The sequence below is a fragment of the Thalassophryne amazonica genome, chromosome 19, assembly GCF_902500255.1.
Source record: "Thalassophryne amazonica chromosome 19, fThaAma1.1, whole genome shotgun sequence".
Classification (NCBI taxonomy): Eukaryota; Metazoa; Chordata; class Actinopteri; order Batrachoidiformes; family Batrachoididae; genus Thalassophryne; species Thalassophryne amazonica.
The window spans coordinates 36,502,626-36,525,802 of NC_047121.1; the positions used below are offsets into that span (position 1 = coordinate 36,502,626).

General features: G+C 44.5%; 1 protein-coding gene across 1 annotated transcript in view; it reads left to right on the plus strand.

Moving 5' to 3' along the window:
• The window catches only part of rps6ka5 (ribosomal protein S6 kinase, polypeptide 5), a 57,196-nt gene extending 52,249 nt beyond the window's left edge, over positions 1-4,947 (plus strand). Inside the window, exons 16-17 of the mRNA XM_034195426.1 lie at positions 2,505-2,668; positions 4,349-4,947. Of these exons, the coding sequence (XP_034051317.1) occupies positions 2,505-2,668; positions 4,349-4,591 (407 nt within the window). The 3' untranslated portion in view covers positions 4,592-4,947. The remainder of the gene's footprint in view (positions 1-2,504; positions 2,669-4,348) is intronic.
• The last annotated feature ends 18,230 nt before the right edge of the window (positions 4,948-23,177 follow it).

The following is a 23,177-nucleotide window of genomic DNA, read 5'->3' on the forward strand; positions in this document are numbered from 1 at the left end:
AACAAGCATAATTAAATACGAGGTCTGTTAGAAAAGTATCTGACCTTTTTATTTTTTTCAAAAACCATATGGATTTGAATCACGTGTGATTGCATCAGCCAAGCTTGAACCTTCGTGCGCATGCGTGAGTTTTTTCACGCCTGTCGGTTGCGTCATTCTCCTGTGAGCGGGCTTTGAGTTAGGTGTGGTCCACCCCTCTCGTCTATTTTTTTATTGTGAATAAATGTCTGAATGATTTGGAACTTTGCTGCATCAATTTTTTTCCAGAAACTGTAAGAGACCTCCAGGTGGACACCGTTCTGAAAATTAATATGGCTTTCAGGGACGATTTTATGGGGATTACACAGATTAAGGAGTGATCCAGACGGTTTAAAGACCGCCCACAACTGCTGAGAGCGCGGCGCACTCCCAGCCCCCATCGACAGGTTGACACCCCGCTGAAACAACCAGATCATTTCCAACGTGAAGGCTTTGTTGATCCGGGACCTTGTCTGACTTTTACAAAAAGGCTGAAGATGTGGACATCAGCACTTTTTCGGTACATTCCACTGTTACAGGAGTTTTTTTCATGGAAAGAAAAGCGGAGGGACGCGCCACGGAGCCGTTCATTACGCGGGACAAAACCACCTCGGTGTTGGTCTCTCAGGACAGCTTAAAGGTGGATTTCAGATGGATTCCGGTTGCTTTTCAGTCGTGTGATTATCCGATTGTGATTGTTCATGAGCTGGACCTGCCCCAACATGTCCTGGAAGGCTTCATCACGGCGTTGCTTTGCGCCATGCAGCTCCACCGCGACGCGCGGAATTCCTCAGATTCCTGATGCCCGTCTTTTCACAATTCCTGTGCTAGTCAGATGACATACCGGATCAAGACAGCGTCCAGTTTAGAAATGAACGGCACATTCCACTGTTACAGGAGTTTTCGTCGCGTCGCGGTGGAGCTGCATGGCGCAAAGCAACGCCGTGATGAAGCCTTCCAGGACATGTTGTGGCAGGTCCAGCTCATGCACAATCACAATCGGATAATCACACGACTGAAAAGCAATCGACAGCCGTCTGAAATCCACCTTTAAGCCATCCTGTGAGACCAACACCGAGGTGGTTTTGTCCCGCGTAATGAACGGTTCCGTGGCGCGTTCCTCCGCTCCTCTTTCCATGACAAAAACTCCTGTAACAGTGGAATGTGCCATTCATTTCTAAACTGGACGCTGTCTTGATCCGGTACGTCGTCTGACTAGCACAGGAATTGTGAAAAGATGTGGACATCAGCATTTTTTCGGCACATTGAGACAGACGTGCAGAGGAATTCCGCGCGTCGCGGTGGAGCTGCATGGCGCAAAGCAACGCCATGATGAAGCCTTCCAGGACATGTTGGGGCAGGTCCAGCTCATGTACAATCACAATCGGATAATCACACGACTGAAAAGCAACCAGAATCCATCTGAAATCCACCTTTAAGCTGTCCTGAGAGACCAACACCGAGGTGGTTTTGTGCTGCGTAATGAACGGCTCCGTGGCGCGTCCCTCCGCTTTTCTTTCCATGAAAAAAACTCCTGTAACGGTGGAATGTACCGAAAAAAATTGATGCAGCAAAGCTCCAAATCGTTCAGACATTTATTCACAATAAAAAATAGATGAGAGGGGTGGACCACACCTCACTCAAATCCTGCTCACAGGCGAATGACGCAACCGACAGGCGTGAAAAAACTCACGCATGCGCACGAAGGTTCAAGCTTGGCTGATGCAATCACACGTGATTCAAATCCATATGGTTTTTGAAAAAAATAAAAAGGTCGGATACTTTTCTAACAGACCTCGTATGTATTTTAGATGTTTGACCTATTCGTGAAAAAAGTTGGAGTTTGTGTTTTTCACAGGCTCATAACTGAAAATACACACCTTTGTGGTATAACATCTGCTGTATATACTGTACAGATGAACACACTGACATTTAAATGCAGGCAGGCTTATGTCTCATAGTTTGTAGTTCAGTTTGTTTGTAATCATACTTTTTCCTGTGTGTAACTTGCCTTGTTGTTTTTGTATGTGTGCTTTTCTGTATTTTATAAAATCTGCATTAGCACCTCTGGTTGTGAGAAAGGACATTTCATTCTTGTATACTTTTTATGTGGAAATGAAAAATAAAGAGCTTGAATGATTAAATAGTTGGTAAAGGATTCACAATATGATATACTCTGTCTTGAAAATATTGCTTTGCACACACACTTTTCAAATTTCGTCATTCATGCATTTATAAAATAATGAGAATCAGAAATAAATGCATATGTTATACTAAAGAAGCCAAACTTATGCCAAATCATACAGTTCCATATGACCAAGAGCAAACCGGTAGCAAACAAAGCTATGCTTGTTCCCAGTTTTCATCTATCTTATCGATCGATCAATATATAGATAAAAGTGTGCACGGTAGATGTGTGATCTTTAACTCCTCAGAGCACCTTGCTTATGAAGCCTGAAGGTAATTTCTGTGTCTTGTACCTGCAGAGCTGCTGACGGTGGATCCAAACAAGAGGATTAAAATGTGCGGTCTGCGTTACAACGCATGGCTCCAGGACGACAGCCAGCTATCCTCAAACCCACTTATGACACCAGACATTCTAGGCTCCTCCACTGTGTCTGTCCACACATGTGTCAAAGCTACTTTCAATGTAAGAAATAACATACAGTCCACTTGAATTTTTAGGTCGAGTAATAGTTGCTGTTTCTATTAAATGGATGCATTGATCAATTTTGGAGGGCTGAGATTTATAAAAAAGTAAATGTATTTGTTGTGGATCACTTAGGAGTTATTTGTCAATAGACCTATGTTTACATTTCAAGGATGAAAAACAGTATTTTTATAACATATTTTAAATCACTCGATTACCAGTATTAAGACGTTTCACACCAGTGTCATGCAGATTTGAGATTTGAAATAGGTGCCACATTCTACAACGTTTGCAAAGTTGCACGCAAATATTTTACCATAGGCGTTTTCTCTTGGTATTCTGCAGTTGCACACTGCAAATTATTTGGTTCTTACCAAGATTAAAAAAAATAGAAGTGTTAGATAATTTATCTTGTTTTAAGAGTTAATTTCTTATTTTAAGTTTTCATCATGCTTATTTCTAGATTTAACAACCTTAATTCAAGAAATCTTGCTGCATGGACAGATAATTTCACTTGTTTTGAGTACCTTTTCCTTTCAGATTTAGAGTTTATAATCTTGTTTTTAGACTTCTCCTTTTTGCAATGCAGTGGCTGGATGATCACATTTAGTCAAAAAAAAAACAAAAACAAAAAAAAAATGAATAAAACAAAAGTGTGGGGGGGGGGGTGTCTTTTAAACATTTAACCATTTGTCACACAGAAATAAATGAGTGGCTACAATGTACAAAAGACTCTAGGACTCCTTTTCAATCCAGACGTCATTATTGCAACCAGAGATGGCAATATAGTCTTTGGAAAAAATATGAGAAATATAAGAATATGTTGGGGAAACACAAAATATATACCACTGCTATGATGGATTTCAGTATGCAGAAGTATAAAGTTTCAGCTTTTGGCACAATGAAAGTTCTCTGCATGCTCTTGCACAGTATTCTCCAGGCTCAAGAGATTCACATGCATTTGGCTCTTCTCACCTGGAATCAATACACCTAATATGACATTCAGTTTTGCGGTTTTTGATGAAGTGAGTTTGAACTGGCATCACAAATCAGCATACATGAATAGAAACTTTTCAATAGAAGTTACAAAGTTGTAGCAAATATAGAGTTTTAACCTTAAAACACCCAGAACATTAAAGAGTTTCAGCATTGTGTGCTTTAGATTTCCCCCATGCCCTTGTTTTATTGATCCAGGCTGCCACATAGAATGTTGTGTATGTGTAATCATATCCAAGCTAGTATTATAAATCCACATCATATTTCTGCAGTGAATGTATCTGTAATGTGGAGATAGCTACCTATCCAGGCTATACATAGAGACAGAGCGAAGCGGAGCCTTCGATTTGCAGCACTTTAGATGAATTAACATCTTCTTCATATGCAAATCTTCAAATGCATTTGCAATTATGAAGATTTGCTCTTTCATTTCTTGTAATTATCCCTATTTTTTTCTGATAAAAAGGGTACAGACAGAGAATTGATGACCCTTTTACTCAAGGCTGAAAAATGTAATGCAAGTAACAGTATATGTGAGACAAGAGCTTCTTATTGGTCAAGCAGAGACTGCAGCATCCAGGATGCTTTTGAGATTTTTTTTTTTTTACTTTAATTAGCTACCGTGTCGTAGCGTTCATCACACACCATGAAATTAACATTTTGAAAATTTTCACACTGTTCCAGGCATTCAACAAATGTAAACGGGAAGGTTTTCGCCTGCAGACGGTGGACAAGGCCCCGCTTGCCAAGAGGAGGAAAATGAAGAAAACAAGTACCAGCACAGACACCCGCAGCAGTTCTAGTGAGAGCACCCATTCCTCCTCTTCCTCCTCTCAGTCTCAGGAGAAGACTTTTCTCGAGGGCGACACCCACCTCCATCCCTCCAGCAGCACCCCTCCCGTGAGCCCCAGCAACACCCCCCTGTGACCGTGAGAATGGACTCTGACCACGGTCACCAGCCAGTGCCACCAGCCTTTAACTTTGCAGAACCACAGCACGACGTAAAGCAACAGGCAGATTTAGAGGGTTTCGTGAACTGAAGGATGGATGTGGTCGGTGTAGAGATACCCCTCTCTCTCTCTGTCTCTCACTCGCTCTCTTTGGTAATGCTCTGCCTCTGGCTCACAGTCGATTGCATGGACAGACGCATGTCTCCGAAACCTAGCATGCAGCAGGAGCAGCAGACATGTCCCCAACCAGTCAACTAGTCATTACTACTAGCAGTATCCTTTGTCCCTTTGTCTCTCGTTCAATTCCACATTCAGACAGATTTAATCGGGGAGGAAGTTGTGAGTGTTGTCACCCTTGAAAGTGCTGCAATCCTGCTGCAAGTCCAGACAGACAGTGGGGAGACATCTTTAGTGTCTTCAGTGAATCATAGATGCATTTACCAGTTTGTCCATGCCTCAGGAGGTCTAAAGGGAAAGTCTCAGTGTTTACATCAAGGATGCTTAGAATTACTATTATTATTTTATTTTAGTCAAAGGAAGAGAGGGGGGAAATGGGTCCACTTCTCTTTTTTGGGAAGCCTCTGCAGGATGGAGCAGGGTATTTAAATGTGAATTACAGGACTGAATTTATTTATAATAAGCTATATTGTTAACTTATTTATGGTTGAAAATGAGTTGAAATAGTGGCTAAAGCAAGTGTTTAAAAAATATATTTTACATGTGTGTATGTTCGAGCTTTTCCCTTTCAACTACAAAAGACTGTTTTAGTGCAGATGGTCATACGTCTTTGTAATCTTCATAGACATAAACACTTCAGCGCGAGGCTTTAGCCAGATGTCAGCAAACAAAAAGAACGCTTATCTTCTGTTGGGTTTTTAACAGTTTGTAGAATACAGATTAATCTGGAGTTTAATGTTTAGTGGAGAAGAGAGTTGATTCCTAAAATAAACAGATGTATAAAAGATGTTTTTATAATGTGGGTGTTTGAGCCAAATCCACAGTGCTGCCTGACAGGATGCGACCCTTTAAAAAGAACTAGATTTAGTCCAGACTCATTTTGCTGTGGGGGCATTTACTCCTTCAAGAGTCAGCATTGCTCATGTTCCTGATGATCGCATCAGCAATTTTGCCCAGCCGTGGGTTTGTGTTTCACTAGTTTGTGTTGTGTGGTGTATGAATTAACAGTAATCATTCAATTATTTCATAGAAATGGATTGAGGCGAAAATCCCATACGGAAAATTCAGATCAGTTTGGGGGTTGGAAGAGCCATCGGATGTAAAGTGAATGTATCAGAAGCGCCAAAGGCTAGTGTAAAGGGAGTTCGGTTTCAGATTAAAGTGGATGTAAGGAGTTAGAAAAAATACAAGAAGGGATTTGAACAGTATGCAATAGAGTGAGGAAATCAAAATTAAGTTGTAATGGAAAAAGAGCATCTGTTTTGTGAAAGTTGCCTTCAGTGTCATAACTCTGAGTCTTAAAGCTTTGACCCCTTTATGAAAACCTAGAGATCCTGAAAACGGACCTCTAATACCACTTTTTGTCTCTTTCTTGCGTTGTACTGCATGACTGAAACGGTATTTGCATTGTGCGACATCTCTGACTTTAAGGCAGATTCTAGATTTTTTGTTCGTATTATATCCCAGTGCATGATGTGAACTGAAACCTCGAATTCAGTTAGATTTTTTTTTTTTTTTAGGGGCTTTTGGCGATTTTATGCAAGTTTTGTTTACTTTCATGCGTAATATTCCAACAGAACTCGGGAATTTTAGGTTTCACTGTTTTGAGTTGTGATTATATCAGCACCAAATTGCTTAAAAAAAACAAAACGACAACAAAACAAAAAAAGATGAAAGAAACAAAGAAATGACAAAACCCTGAATATTGTAATTTTATGTTTCAGTAGTGCTCTTAGCCAGGGTTGTTTTGGCAGGTAAATGCCATGATCTGTCTTTTTATTATTATTATTTTATTATTATTATTTTTGGCAAATACGAGGTCTATTAGAAAAGTATCCGACCTTTGGCCGGGAAAAAAAAACTGGCTTACCTGGAGGGTTGGAAACCTAATCACCCTCGAAGTACACTCCTTGGGACTCCACGCACTTCTCCCGGCGGTGTCGCCACTGTTGGAAGCATTCCAAAAACGCCTCTTTCGGGATGGCGTGCAGCTCCGCCGTCGTTGCAGCCATGATGTCCTCCCTCGTCTCAAAACGTGTTCCTTTTAATGGTCTTTTAATTTTTGGGAACAGCCAGAAGTCACAAGGGGCCATGTCAGGAGAGTATGGAGCCTGTGGAACCACAGGAGTTTGGTTTTTAGACAAATAAGTCCGAATCAAGTTGGAGGAATGAGCTGGCGCGTTGTCGTGGTGGAGGCGCCAATTTCCTGTGGCCCACAACTCCGGTCTCTTGCGCCGTACAGCTTCACGGAGGCGACGGAGGACATCCCTGTAATACTCCTTCGTTACTGTTTGACCCTGTGGTGCGTACTCGTGGTGTACCACACCGCAGGAGTAAAAAAAAACAGTCAGCATTACCTTCACGTTGCTGCGCACTTGGCGCGCCTTCTTCGGTCGTGGCGAGGTGGAATGCTTCCACTGTGACGACTGGAATTTTGTTTCCGGGTCGTACCCGTACACCCAGGACTCATCGCCGGTGATAATACTGTCCATAAAGCTGGGATCAGTGTGATTGGAGTCCAGCATGTCCTGTGAGACTTCCACACGGAGGTGCTTTTGCTCCGCCGTCAGCAACCTCGGCACGAACTTCGCAGCCACTCTCTTCATGCCCAAATCTTCTGTAAGAATTGAATGTGCCGAAAAAGTACTGATGTCCACTTCGTCCGCAATTTCTTGGATGGTCACTCGACGGTCCCGCATCACCACAGCGTTCACTTTGGAAATGATCTCGTCATTTCGGCACGTCGATGGTCGGCCGGAGCGCGGCGCGCTCTCCACCGTTACGTGTCCGTCTTTAAACCGGTTGTACCACTCCTTAATCTGTGTGGTGCCCATAGCGTCATCCCCGAAAGCCGTCTTTATTTTTCTGATGGTTTCCACTTGGCTGTCGCCAAGTTTCTGGCAAAATTTGATGCAGTAGCGCTGCTCCAATCGTTCCACCATTTTCCTTCCAAGAAAAATCCGCCGAGCGCACAGGACCACTCCCCACACAAAGGCTGCTCACAGGCGAATGACGCAGCCGACAGGCGGGAAAAAACTCACGCATGCGCACTAAGGATCAAGGTTGGCTGATGCAATCTCACGTGACTCAGATCAATAAAGTTAAAAAAAAAAAAAAGGGTCGGTTTATTATCTAATAGACCTCGTATATGAGTTTATTTCCATGGTACTGGTTAAAATGCTGTATTTTGTCCATATGTACAGAGATGTTTGTGGTCGGGATGGGATGTGAAGCTGTTCAGAAAAAGTTTCTGCTGAATGAGCATACAACTTCTTAGTTGGACTGCTGCGTGCATTGTAACACAACTTCTTCCATGTTAATGCACTCTGAATCTGAACCAAAGCATTAACTTTAAGGTAGCTGCTCTGAGCTGCATGAGATTTTCCTTTTCATGCAAATATGCAAAGAAATACACTCAACAAAAATATAAACACAACACTTTTGGTTTTGCTCCCATTTTGTATGAGATGAACTCAAAGATCTAAAACTTTTTCCACATACACAATATCACCATTTCCCTCAAATATTGTTCACAAACCAGTCTAAATCTGTGATAGTGAGCACTTCTCCTTTGCTGAGATAATCCATCCCACCTCACAGGTGTGCCATATCAACATGCTGATTAGACACCATGATTAGTGCACAGGTGTGCCTTAGACTGTCCACAATAAAAGGCCACTCTGAAAGGTGCAGTTTTATCACACAGCACAATGCCACAGATGTCGCAAAATTTGAGGGAGCGTGCAATTGGCATGCTGACAGCAGGAATGTCAACCAGAGCTGTTGTTCGTGTATTGAATGTTCATTTCTCTACCATAAGCCGTCTCCAAAGGCGTTTCAGAGAATTTGGCAGTACATCCAACCAGCCTCACAACCGCAGACCACGTGTAACCACACCAGCCCAGGACCTCCACATCCAGCATATTCACCTCCCAGATCGCCTGAGACCAGCCACTCGGACAGCTGCTGAAACAATCGGTTTGCATAACCAAAGAATTTCTGCACAAACTGTCAGAAACCGTCTCAGGGAAGCTCATCTGCATGCTCGTCGTCCTCATCGGGGTCTCGACCTGACTCCAGTTCGTCGTAGCCGACTTGAGTGGGCAAATGCTCACATTCGCTGGCGTTTGGCACGTTGGAGAGGTGTTCTCTTCACGGATGAATCCCGGTTCACACTGTCCAGGGCAGATGGCAGACAGCGTGTGTGGCGTCGTGTGGGTGAGCGGTTTTCTGATGTCAATGTTGTGGATCGAGTGGCCCATGGTGGCGGTGGGGTTATGGTATGGGCAGGCGTCTGTTATGGACGAAGAACACAGGTGCATTTTATTGATGGCATTTTGAATGCACAGACATACCGTGACGAGATCCTGAGGCCCATTGTTGTGCCATACATCCAAGAACATCACCTCATGTTGCAGCAGGATAATGCACGGCCCCATGTTGCAAGGATCTGTACACAATTATTGGAAGCTGAAAATGTCCCAGTTCTTGCATGGCCGGCATACTCACCGGACATGTCACCCATTGAGCATGTTTGGGATGCTCTGGACCGGCGTATACGACAGCGTGTACCAGTTCCTGCCAATATCCAGCAACTTCGCACTGTCGTGGTCCTCTTTTTGGTCGTCTCAGGATGTCTTCTTTTAGATAACACAAACTAATTGCAAGTGATTTGCTAGAAAAGGACACAACACTTTGGAATAATTCAGCCTTAAGCAAGATAAAATGCACAGAGTTTTTAAGTTTATTTATGCCTTCGACACAGAGCTTAGACAAACTGAGTCCTCTAGAGAGACTGAATATGTGACAACCGCGCTCATCTATTTATTGGAAACCCGCGGGCATCGCTCCTCCTTCGACTTTTTTATTTATTTCATTCCCAAGACATGGTTTTCTATTGGAAGCGTTCTCTAGTGAACCCTAAGCAGGTGTTAGGCCATTATTTCAATGTGACAAACGCTCCCATTAAAACATGAAGGATTTACAACTGATTTTTTTAAAAGACCTTCAGCCACAGGTCCCTCCTCTGGGACTCGAAAGAGTCCCATTACATCAACTATACTCTTGGGTTGTTTACTGACAAGACATCCTCATTTATGCATTGCAATAAAAAAGAAAAACACATCACTCGAATTACTGATAACTCTGGTGCGGATATGAATATCAGTGATACTTCACACGGTAAATATATTGAAGTGCAGGTGAACCTACATACTAAGGCACAAGGTGATCAATTAGCTGGATTATATCAACGCAAGGTGACATTCAAACATTGAGTTTTGGTGTAATTCAAGGCACTTAAAATGGCCACATAAAACAAGTTACAGCAACCTCTTAATCATGGCAAAGTAAAGGCTTTACATTGACATCAGTGCAACCAATCATCTTCTGGCATCAACCCATTATATTTGGTTCTACATATTATTTTGTTAAAGCGTCACACATTTATTACTTAAATGCATCAAATAACCCCTACGTTACCACCATTTAGTCAACCAATCAAGAAACTATTCTAAGGTTAGCGCAGCTATGTCTAGTTAAATGATAAACACAATAAATGGTTTCCCTTCATGTCCGTCCTTAAGTCATTTGCCTTAGTCAATCATATAATGGTTTTCATTATAGGCCATTTCTCAACATTCTCCACTTTGTTTTTCTTCTTTTTCAGCTTGTTTTCTAATGCCCTTTTTTGGCCAGACGCCAAATTTAGGCGATGCATGTCTCTTGAGGCATGCTATAATTTAAGAAAAAGGGGTCCCTATGGTGCATCTTTACTACTAAATCTCCAAACACGCCGTGTAAGGGTCCCCTTTTTATAACTTTGCAATGTGATATCTATGTGTATGCATTTAGCTTTATCTGTGTTACGCAGATGATGGTAAGGACAGACATTTACCCGACCTTCGTTACTAACATATATCCTTCTTTGTTTTTTTTTTTAACACTCGGATTTCTGAAACCAGTCCGCAATTCAAACTCAAGAACCAAGATCATAGTCTGTTTTCAGTGCCATTACGTCAGTCCGCGCTTCTCAGCATTTACTCAGCGTCTGAAGTTTTGGGAGAAGTTGGGGAATATGGGGAGGTTGGCCTTTCAGGGGTAGTGGGGGAAGGATCAGGAATTCTGGCTTTCAGACAGTCGTGCAGTTCTCTGATGGATCTTTCCAGCTCCTTGTGCTGCTTGGCCAGGTTGTACAGGGCCCCCAGAGAATTCTTGCCCACATTCAGGGTGGTGGTGGCCAGCCCTAGCTGTTCCCTCTCCATATGCTCCATCATACTGGCTAGCATGTCCATACTAGACTGAAGACCACACAGTTGAGTATGGAGGCCCTCCTGAGCACAAGAGATGTTGGCATTGTCACGGTGTATCCTGAACAGGTATGCAGCTGTCTGACTTAGTTGTGGCATGATTTCCTCAAATAGCTCATGGGGAATGTGATTTGTGAGGGGCAGGAGCTGCTCCAAGGTTTTTGGAACAGACTCTTGTGGAAGACGAAGCTCTCGAACCAAGATTGCCATGTCCTGTGGGGTGACCATGACCAGATTAAGGTTGTGCAGTCCAGGGGACAGGAAGTACAAGGGGGAAGGCATTTCGTGTGTGGGGGGAGTATTGTTGATGTCGCACAGGCAAGTGGTTGGGACACTCTGGGCATTTAGCAGCCTGTACAAAGCTCCCCTCTGTCCTGGTGGGTGAGTTCGACTAAGGTCCACCCCTGCTGATCCTCCTCCAGAGGTACTGGGCTGATCAGAATATCTCTCCTGCCTTGGGGGTGGAAAGCTGGGGACAGGTCCTAGCAGTGAATTGGGTCTAGGATGCACTCGGGCGGTTGCTGCATATGGCCGACCTTGGCTGCCTCCCCTGGAGGGTATCGTTGCCACTGGCACATGTGACTGTCTCCATGGCATCTGCGGAAGGGGTGTGTTCCTGAGTCCAAAGGGTCCTTCAGGTGATGGTGGAGTCCTCGGGCCGACTCTTGCTGCAGGCAGATTCTGTGAAGCCGTCATCGCCAGGTGCTGGAACGATGAAGATCCTTCTGTTGCCAACTGGTTTAGCTGCTGGATGGATGGCGGCTGTGGCGACCAATCATGGCTCGACCGTCCCTCCTGTATATCCTCTTCTCCAAACAGTTCTGAGAGTCCAATCAGACTTGATAGAGGCAGATCAGGCATAGGTCCCTGATCAGGGGAGTCTGGTCTCTCAGCCATACTCCTGTGTCCTAGTAATATACATATACGTTCATTATTACAGCTCCATGTCATTCTTTCAGATATTGTCTATCCTATCCCTCATTTTTGTGGGTGCATGTGTGTGAATGTAAATGTGCGTGCATGTCTTCTTCCTCGTCTACAATATCACCAAGCACGGTCCATCCCAGTCCTCCCTATCTGGGGTATACGCCACAATATTAGGGAGCTGGGGGCTGTCGGGGAGGATAATTGGTATTTCATCCATTTCCATATACGAGGGCTGTCAATAAAGTTACGGTCCTTTTTATTTTTTTCAAAAACTATATGGATTTCATTCATATGTTTTTACGTCAGACATGCTTGAACCCTCGTGCGCATGCGTGAGTTTTTCCACGCCTGTCGGTGACGTCATTCGCCTGTGAGCACTCCTTGTGGGAGGAGTCGTCCAGCCCCTCGTCGGAATTCCTTTGTCTGAGAAGTTGCTGAGAGACTGGCGCGTTGTTTGATCAGAATTTTTTCTAAACCTGTGAGACACATCGAAGTGGACACGGTTCGAAAAATTAAGCTGGTTTTCAGTGAAAATTTTAACAGCTGATGAGAGATTTTGAGGTGATTCTGTCGCTTTAAGGACTTTTCACGGTGTGAGACGTCGCGCTGCGCTCTCAGGCGGCGTCATCAGCCTGTTCAAGCTGAAAACCTCCACATTTCAGGCTCTATTGATCCAGGACGTCGTGAGAGAACAGAGAAGTTTCAGAAGAAGTCGGTTTCAGCATTTTATCCGGATATTCCACTGTTAAAGGAGATTTTTTTAATGAAAGACGTGCGGACGGGTCCGCGCGTCGGGACGCAGCCGACGCGGTGCGGCGGCACAGGAAAAACACCTCCGTGTTGATAACCATTTGTAAAATCCAGGCGGCTTTTGATGGCTTTCAGTGGAGTGAGTATATGAGAAATTGTTTAACAGGCAGGACATGTTCCAACTTGTCCTTAAGGCTTTCAACAGAGGTGTTTTTCCTGTGGCGGAGCGTCGCGGCGGCTGCGTCCCGACGCGCGGACCCGTCCGCACGTCTTTCATTAAAAAAATCTCCTTTAACAGTGGAATATCCGGATAAAATGCTGAAACCGACTTCTTCTGAAACTTCTCTGTTCTCTCACGACGTCCTGGATCAACAGAGCCTGAAATGTGGATGTTTTCAGCTTGAACAGGCTGACGACGCCGCCTGAGAGCGCTGAGCGACGTCTCGCACCGTGAAAAGTCCTTAAAGCGACAGAATCACCTCAAAATCTCTCATCAGCCGTTAAAATTTTCACTGAAAACCAGCTTAATTTTTCGAACCGTGTCCACTTCGATGTGTCTCACAGGTTTAGAAAAAATTTTGATCAAACAACGCGCCAGTCTCTCAGCAACTTCTCAGACAAAGGAATTCCGACGAGGGGCTGGACGACTCCTCCCACAAGGAGTGCTCACAGGCGAATGACGTCACCGACAGGCGTGGAAAAACTCACGCACGCGCACGAGGGTTCAAGCATGTCTGACGTAAAAACATATGAATGAAATCCATATAGTTTTTGAAAAAAATAAAAAGGACCGTAACTTTATTGACAGCCCTCGTATTCTGGTTCTCTGTTTCGTTTGTGCTTTCTTCCAGGGCTCGGATGGCTAACAGTGGGAGCTGTCCTACTGTGGATGAAATCAATTTATTGACCAGAAATTTTATCAAGGGAATACCACAACATATTACCAGCAAGACCGCCACCCCTGTTAGTGCCAAGATTACACCTATCTGGTATAACCAGTCTTTCCATGATATCCACCCTCTCCTTAGAGCCCCAAACAGTGAAAACAGTGGGCCAATATTAATTCCATTCCCTACAATGTATCCAGAATCGTCAGTTTCATTTCTCCCTCCTATGGAGTTACTTAACAGTTCCTGTTGCATCTCTTCAAGTGTGATTAAGAGCTCTGTCAAATTTCCGTCTTCCCCTGTACGCATGGGAATAGCTGTGCAACATTCGGTGGCTTTGATCATAATACAAACTCCTTGTTCATCAGCCATCATCATCTCGATAGCTAATCTATTTTGCATTGTCATTAGCGAGGTGGCGTGCAGTTGTTCGGTTAAGGCTCCTACTGCTGCCAATGTCCAGTTCAGGTATCTTTGCTGATTATACCACAAGTAATTAATCCACTGCACCTCCTGGAACCTAGAACGGATTTTTGGAGTAACCCCGAACAGAGCCAATGCCCATCCCCATTTATCCGCATCTTCATCTGCTTTAACTCTGCTACTGTCTATGGCTTCTAACTGTCGGGGTATCCCTTCTGGTATCCCGTTTCTTACTGTGATGTTGTAGTCTGTTTTAAACGTCATTATTCCTCTTTTCTTATGAAGTTTCTGTGGCATGGGTTGTATTGAATTTGGCATTTCAATTACTGTTATAGCTCCTGTGAGCATCACAGGAGCACAAAGGCCTTTCCAATTAGGGGACAGCGATGACAGGAGTTTCCTTCTTTGTCCGCATATCCAAAAGATGTCAGCTAAGGGTACCGTTCCCTTAGCTAAATTTGGAGTAGATACCCATGAAGCATGGGTGAGATTCAGTCCAATTACAGACCCCCCTGTGGCCGGTACTATTTGTTCACACTGTATGCCTGCTGCTGGCAGGGTGTGACAGACGGTAATGTTCCATGCTGTTTTGGCCGGTTTGTATTCTTGCTGCTTTTGCATACACTGTATGTGGTGTTTTGGCTGGGTCGTCCCTACCTGCCAATCGCTTATGTATTGTGCTACTAAGCCTTTAGCTATACAGAATGGGTGTATCATCCCTTTCTCTATTTTAATCATAGGTGGAACGGTTCCTTCTGTACTTAGGGGCACTGGACAAAGTTTACTGTCGGCAGCATATTTTTCATCACCTACTGCCATTTTCATAACACATTGTGTATAGCACTCTGCTTGGTCTGAGTTATGTTGGGGACTCCTATAACAGTTGTTGATATCAGGTAGGGGTTTAGCCTGAGGTATCACACCTTTCCGGTGACAGGCTATGCAAGGCTTTTCACTGATCTGCCTAGCCGAAGATTTCAACCATTGGTAAAATAGATTTGTCTTCAACCCTTGTGTACGGGCTAGGTCTGTACTGGGATCCCATCTCCCTAAGTGACTGCTTGTTTCTAGGCTTCTAATTGTCCTCTTTTTCCTTGGTTTGATTTTTACCCATTTTGTGGCTTCATGTACTGTAACAGTTACGTCTTGCTTGGTTTCCCTGCATCCTCTTTTATCACAAATTACCTCTATGTTGAGTGTTCCCTCCTCTTCACATTTGATGCTAATGGCTTCGCCTAATATGTAATCCCCCAGCTTTCCCTGTATTCCTATGTTCTTGTAGGTTTTTGATTTAATGTATACCAAATTATATGTTTTTCCTGTGTTTAGAATGCCTTGTTTAGCTGCTATTGCGGCCATGGCCACGGCACAGTCCGTTGTATGTTTTGGACGTCTATGTTCTCCCATACTAACCACCAGTAGTATTGTCAATCCCTTGAATAATTCCTTAATCATTGCTCTGATGACTGTTGAGATGTGCTACTAGATGTGCTACTGAGTGAGCCGTCACTAGATGAGCTGTCACTAGGGATGTGTGGTGTATCTGTGCTTTGTCTGGGTTGTACTTCCTGTGGTTCTTCTGTCGGTAAATCTACTAAGTTGCTGTCCGAGTCTGATGTCTCCTGTGGCCTGTCTATCTGTCGGTCTGTATTTCTGTCTGTCTGTTGGCCTGCGTCTCCAGTTGTTTCTGAGTCTGCATCTGAGTCTGTCGCTGCTCTATCTGGCAGGGATCCACTACTCTCTGAAGCTGTGCGTCGTCTTTGTTCAATCAGTCTCTGTGAGCGCCTTGGCCGGTGTTCGCCTGGCTGCAGGGAGGCGTGGCCTTCCCTCGGTGCTTCTTCTGGCTGCAGGGAGGCGTGGCCGTCCCTCGGTGCTGCTGTAGGGTCTCTGGCTTCTCTTGCTTCCCCCCTTGGCCCGGCGGCTCTGCCAAGACGAGCTTGCCGAGGCCGCAGGGGCGCTGGGCCACCAACCCTACAGCAGTGGTTTAAATGAAACCAAGTGTCCTTACCGTCTACTTTGACTGCTGTACGTGAGGCAAGAATAACTTTAAAAGGACCTTCTCGGCGGGGCCTGTCCCACTTCTTTTTGAACACTTTGACGTAAACCAGATCACCAGGCTGGATGCTCTGATTTTCGAGTGGAATCTCTGCTTCTCTGTCTTCTGTAGCACCTTTGACCTGCAAAAAGATAGTTTTGTGTATTTGGGTTAACTGTCTCAGATAATTATGCCATTCGTCTTGTAGCTGCTCCAGCGATGGTCCTTCGTAGGGTCCTCTCAGGTATGGAATAGGCATCGGCCGACCTGTAAGAGCTTCAAATGGTGTCAAATGGGTTAGTCGGTTAGTTTGTGAGCGCATTGACAATAAAGCAAGCGGCAACGCATCCAGCCAGGTTAGTTTGCCATTGCTGTCTGCTATGATTTTTGCTAGTTTGTTCTTTAAAATGCCATTAGCCCGTTCCACCGCCCCATTTGATTGAGGGTGATAAACACACCCAAACTTCTGTTTGATACCCAATTGTTTGAATGTTTCTTGTGTAACCTTGGCTACAAAAGCCCTACCGTTGTCAGATGAGATAGTATCTGGAATGCCAAATCTTGGAAAGACATCTCGGCACAGGAATTTGGCTACCGTTTTATGGTCTTGATTTGCAGAGGCTACTGCCTCAATCCATCGGCTGAACCTGCATATCACTACCAAAACATATCTCATTCGTTTAACTCGGTTTTCAGCTCCCATGTCTATGAAATCCATCATAAGATGTCTGAATGGCCCATCAGGGACCGGAATGTGGGCTAAAGGGGCTGTGAATGATTTCCGGACATTGTACTGTGCACATACCTCACACTCATTCAACAAACGGTCCACTGTAGCTGCCATATATGGTGACCACCAGACAGCTTTTAGTTTGTTCATAATTTGGACTCGCGAACAATGATCGGGTCCGTGGGCCCAAATGATTGCATGTCGTAATAAATTGGTGGGTAACACAAAATGTCCATGACTACTGCGCCACAGCTTGTCTGCTGGCCCCTGACTGCGTGTCTCAATAGCGCCTCGTTTAACCCACATTCGTTTTTCTTCTCCACTGGCCCTACTTTGAGCCACTATCAGTGCGTCAAGTGAAACCAGTGGGGCACAATCTTGGATGGTTAACAGGGGAAACATATTTTCTCCTTGTGCTCCTTTGCGAGCTGCGTCATCTGCTAAGTTGTTACCTTGAGCTATGATGTTATTATTCTTTTGATGACCTGCACATTTAATGATGGCTACCTCAGACGGTAATTGGAGAGCTTGTAACAGTTGGGAAATCGCTTCTCCATGAGTGACAGGGGTGCCATCTGCTCTCAGGAATCCCCTTTGTTTCCAAATGTTTGCATGTACATGACATACGCCATAAGCGTAGGCTGAGTCTGTGTAGATATTAACACGTTGATCTTTAGCTATCTGGCAAGCCATAGTTAAGGCTTTGATTTCTGCCAGTTGGGCTGAACAAGGCTGATCAATTCCTTGGGACTCCAGTAATTCAAAGGTCTCGCCATCCGTGTTTAGTTTAACTATCCCCATACCCGCATGCAATCCCGCGGCATCCCGAAAGCATGAGCCGTCCACGAACAGGGTTAGATCTGCATCTATGGCGTGATTATACAAATGTTCTCTGGCTCTCAAAAATTTCTCTGTCTCTGCCACACAGTTATGTGGAGTACCATCTAACGGTGTGGTCAATTTGGTGGCGGGATTCACCGTGTGACAACGTTGTATTGTTATTTCTGGAGCGGACAATACAACTTCATATCCAGTGCGTCTAGCTTGTGTTAAGACAAAACGTTGACTGGTTAGCAGGGCATGTAACTGATGCGACGTGTACAACGTTACTGCATGTCCCATGATTATGGATGATGCTTTTTGAAATGCAAAGGCAGCTGCTGCTAGACCCTGATAGCATGGTGGCAATCCTGTTTCAATGTTGTCAAGCTTTGTACTATAATAGGCCAATGGTTGTTTTCCTTCATTTGTTTCCTGCATTAGTACAGCACATGCATATCCAGCTTTTTCAGTAACATACAAATGGAAAGGTTTCCCATAATCTGGGTTACCTAACGCGGGAGCAGATTGCATGTCTGTTTTTAGGGCCTCAAAAGCTCCCGTTGCCTCATCTGTCCAGACGAGGAGAGCTGCATTGCTTGTTTGCCCCACTGCTCTAATCATGGCACGCAAAGGTGCAGTTTTTATAGCATAATCACAAATCCACGGCCGACTGTACCCTGCCATCCCAAGGAATGAAAGCATCTGTCCCACTGTTTGGGGTTTGGGAGCCTTGATTATAGCCTCCACTTGGCTTGGGGCTATACATCGCGTGGTCCCACACAACTGTCTTCCCAAGTATTCTACTTGTTGTTTGCAGAACTGCAATTTGTCCTTACTTACTTTATGACCTCCATCTGCCAATGCATGCAATACAATTAATGAATCTTTTTCACACTGTTCTTGAGTCTCTGATGCAATAAGGAGATCATCCATATATTGCACCAATGTACTGGGTATGTCAAGGTGTTGTAAATCTTCAGCCAGGACTTTGTTAAAGATGGCTGGGGACAGGTTCAGTCCCTGAGGTAGCCGTGTATACGTTAACTGTTGTCCCAGAAATGTGAATGCAAACAAATGTTGTGAATCTGGGTGCACAGGCACACTGAAATAGGCTGAACACAGATCGATTACTGTGTACCATTTTGCTCCAGCAGGGATGCTTGATAGTATAGTATGCGGATCAGGTACTATAGGTGCATCCATTTCTATTATTGCATTGATAGGACGCAGATCATGTACCAGCCGATACTCTTTGGTATTGTTTTTAGGGATAGGATAGATAGGAGTATTGCATGGGCTTGCAGTTTTTATTAAAACTCCAGCTGCCATTAGTCCCTTAATTACTGGTTTTATGCCTTCAATAGCCTGAGGTTTTAATGGATACTGCCTTTGGTGAGGCAGTTTTGCTCCCGGTTTTACTTTTATTTTTACTGGTAAGGCTGTTTTTACTAGTCCTACATCCGTTTTGCTTTTGGACCACACCACTGGTGGTATTTGCTCTAACAATTTCTCTTGTTGGGCCGATAACACCATCTGTCCCTCTGGTCTAGGATTGAGCTCCACTTTTTGAGCTATAGCCTCATCATTTACCTTTAAATTAATTCGTATAAACTGCTGGTCTTTTGACAGATGTACTTGTGGACTTTCCATGTTTTGCCATTCTTCAACTTCTGAGGCTGTCTTTATCATTGGACCTAGGTCATGGGATTCGTACTTTTCTGAGACTAAAAGGGTCACATGAGGCGTGGCATTCGGCACTTGATACCATTGTTGTTCAGCTGAAGTTAGCTTGACAGAAGCTGCGGCCCCTTGGGGGCCTAAATAAATTTCTGTGGTGGTTATGTGAAACAGCCGTTGATTCATCAATACATCCCAGCAGCATGCATAGTCAGTTTGTTCTTGTTTGGCATCGAACATCAGGGTGACATGTAAAGGTAAACTAGGTGTATATACTGCTTCATAGTATTGTTCTGCCCAGGGCTTCCATTTTTCCCATTCCAGTTGGAGATTTGAATTTTCTGGTTGTAACTTCAGCCAGTATACCATGAGTTGCACAGGTCGGACCTTGTTTTCCATGTCCATAAGCACCATAATGTTGGCGAGTGCTTCGTCAAGAAAGTGTATTTGCAGTCCTTGATGGGTACACACTATCTGGGTTTGTAGCTTACATAAAATGTCTCTTCCCAGCAAATTCACAGGTGTATTTTGTGAGTATAACAGGGGTGCTTCAATTGTTTTTCCTGCAATCGTTACAGGAAGTGGGCGTGTAAAAGGTATTATTTGAGTCTTCCCAGAGAAGCCGATGGTCTTAATTACAGACCCAGAGAGGGGGAGATGAGCGCCCATTTTCCCTATGCAAGAGTATGTTGCCCCTGTATCCACCATGAAAGGGAAATCTCTGTTTTGTATATTAACGGTGACGGTTGGCTCTTCCTTAGGTATCATCGAAATAGCCAATGCCACCGTTTCCCCCTCTGTCTTCTCTAGGCCCCCCTATTGCCAATAGGCAGAGGGTCCAACCCAAGGTCGGGCCGGACAATTTCTCATTCGATGTCCAGGTTGTCCACAGCTCCAACACTCATTAGAGGGTTGATCCCCTATTGGGGGTGTTGATCCCATAGGCGGTCCCGCTTGACTGTTCCTGGGAGCTGAGTTCTGGAATCTGCTTCCAAATGAAGGTTGGCGAGATCCTCTTCGCCACCCTCCTCTTTGACCTTGAAAGTTCCGTGACTCTCCTCTCCACCCATGACTGTAGGTGGGTCCATTTCCGGGTGTGCCAGTGCTATGGTAGTGATAGTGATGCTCCACTGGTGCTGAGACTTCTCCTGTAGGAGTGCTTCCTGCTGCTCCTTGGGGGCTCTGTGTGGCTGTTACCACAGGTGCCTGTATGGTGGCAGCAGTGTTTGCCGTAGGGCCTGTGCTTGCCGGCTCAGAAGGAACAGGGGTCATCATTGGTGCCTGGGTCTTTGTTTTTTCTTTCTTGACTTTGGTTAGCTCTCCCAACTGCATCTGCACCAATTTTTTCGTCAGGGATTTTGCTGCATCTTCTTCTTTTTGTTTTTCTTTCTTGTAGATTTCAAGATGGTGACAAATATGCTCAGAGTATAAAGCCCAATTCATTTTTGATAGTCCCACGACTCCATCTAGGGCTTTCTGAACCTCATCTGGTAGAGCCTTTTTTACAGTTATTTTAAACAGGATTTCAGTTGCTGGAGAATGGTTTCCTCCGCCCATCTCTTCTGGAATCGGTGCAGGAACTTCTTTGGGCACTCTTCAGGTGTCCACTCCTCATCATCCAATTTAGAGGGATCCAAGACCTCAGGGTACTTTCTTCTCAGTCCTTCCCACATGGAGTTTCTATAGCGATTAAAGGGGACTTCATCATGTTGATTAGTGCCCATCATCTGTGTTAGTCCAACCTTTCCTGCTAATTCTTCAGTGTCATGTTTTCCCATTACATGCATTAGCAAGGCTTTTATGTCACCTAAAGACAAGGTTACCCCTGCAGTGCCTTCTTCTAAGGCAGTTATCCATCTCCCAGCTCCTTGGGTGATGTCTGGCAGCCTGTTGGCCAGCCCCACCATGTCTGTCCAGCTCCATGGGGTATACACATGATGACCATTCCTGACCACCAGTGGGCATATGAGGTCTTCATCCTCCTCTTCTTCTGTGGGGGCTCCATACTGTCTTCCAGATCGAGTGCGACTGACTGGTTCCAGGCAGTCTATCCAGTTGGTTATATCCTGTTCTAAAGCCGCTATGTCTTTGGCTACACATTGTTGTCTTTGCCTGAGTCGGGCCTCTTTTGCACTCTCAATGACGATCTCACCAGAAATTTTTCGGGTGGGTGGCTCTATAATGTGATTCCCTTGATTGGGCGTCGATTGTTGTAATATTCTTCTTTCCTCGGCGTCCCTATGTCTTTGTATTCTTTCCTTCGCTAGCCGAAGCTGCTCAGCTAGTTCTTCATTATCTCTTCTGGCCAGATCCAGTGTGTCACAGAAGCTCTTGTGCCACTCTTCGGAGCCTCTATAGCCTGTGAAGGTCCAGTCGGCTGACTTATGGTGGGAGGGGACGGTTTTCAGTGGACCTCGATGTGCAGGCGGAGACTTCAGGTCTCTCTCTTTATCCTCGTCTGCCTCCGTGTCACTGTTATTTGTGGCCCCCCCTGCTGGTCGTGGTGAGCGACCACTTACTTTCGGACTTGGAGACCTTGTATGATCCATTTGACAGACTGAGGACCTGTCTCCTTGTGGCTCACGAGCTTTTAGTGTCAGTGTGAATTTGCCCTCCACATCCATGCCTTGGTCCTCTTCACGAGTTCCTAATACAAATTGTCCAGCTGTCCTTCCCATATCATGACGTTTATATGGGGGTGGCTCTGCTTCCCAGCTCGGTGCACTGGCTTTAGTGTCTTTGGATCTTTCCTCTGTCATTTTTTCTCTTTTCTGCTGTAGCCTCTGTGCTTCCTGCTTGAACAAGGCCAAAACTTCTTTTTCTTCAGTGCGTTTTTTGTTGTTATTTACGTTCTTCTGCTGATCTTTAATTTCTTTTTTCTGTATTTCTACCGCAACTGCTTCACACATCACCGGATCAAATGATCCCTCCAAAGGCCATTGCCTGCCCCCATGTGACCTTTTGTGCCACTTTCTCATACATTGGTTGGCCTTAGTGCGTTTTCCTGGATATTTTCTTAGTACTAAGTCTAGCGGGGTACTTTCCCGACCTTGACCTTGAGAGTTACCCATGTAACCCTGACAAACGCTATATGAGATGTTTCTATGGTGCTCTGGTAGTCCCTCAGGGGCTGTCCTGATCCAGACCAATAACTTGCCGGCTGTAACACCTGTTTTGTATTTTAAACCCTTAAAAGGATTAAATTTCCAACTATTATGCCCGTCTTCTTTTTCTTTAACTAAATACGAAAATTTACCTGTTTCCCACCGAACCTTCCTTGGGACCACAGTCAGAGTCAACCTAGGAAACAGTTCTTCACCTGGATCGGTTGGCAGTGTTATTAAATGATTTAATGGTATGCTAATTTCTTTATTAGGATCAGCACAAAGCAGCTCCAGCCACGGAGTTAAACCCTGATGCCACAGACGTCTTATCAGCAGCTCCCAATTAATTAGAGGGAATTGTTCTTTCTTTTGCTTCAGATTGATTACCTTAGTAATCTGCCATAATTTCTGATTGATCTCTTGTTCGTCCTGCCAATGTTCTGCTCCTACACTGTCAAAATAGGTCCTTTCCAGCCAAAAATGTGTCCTGATTCCCTGGGTTTCGATGTCTCCGTCAGTCAAGTAATGTTCTGGGAGTATTATTTCATTATCACTTAAGTCTCCCATCAATGACTGTCCCAAGCATTGATCAGTCTGTCAGCTTTTTCACTATAATCTAAGCTTTAACTCTTTTGATTTATAACCAATTTTATTTCTTTACTCCTCTTACAACCCTAACACTTCCTAATGTCTTTGCTCTTGACTTTCTATTTTCCTTCTAAT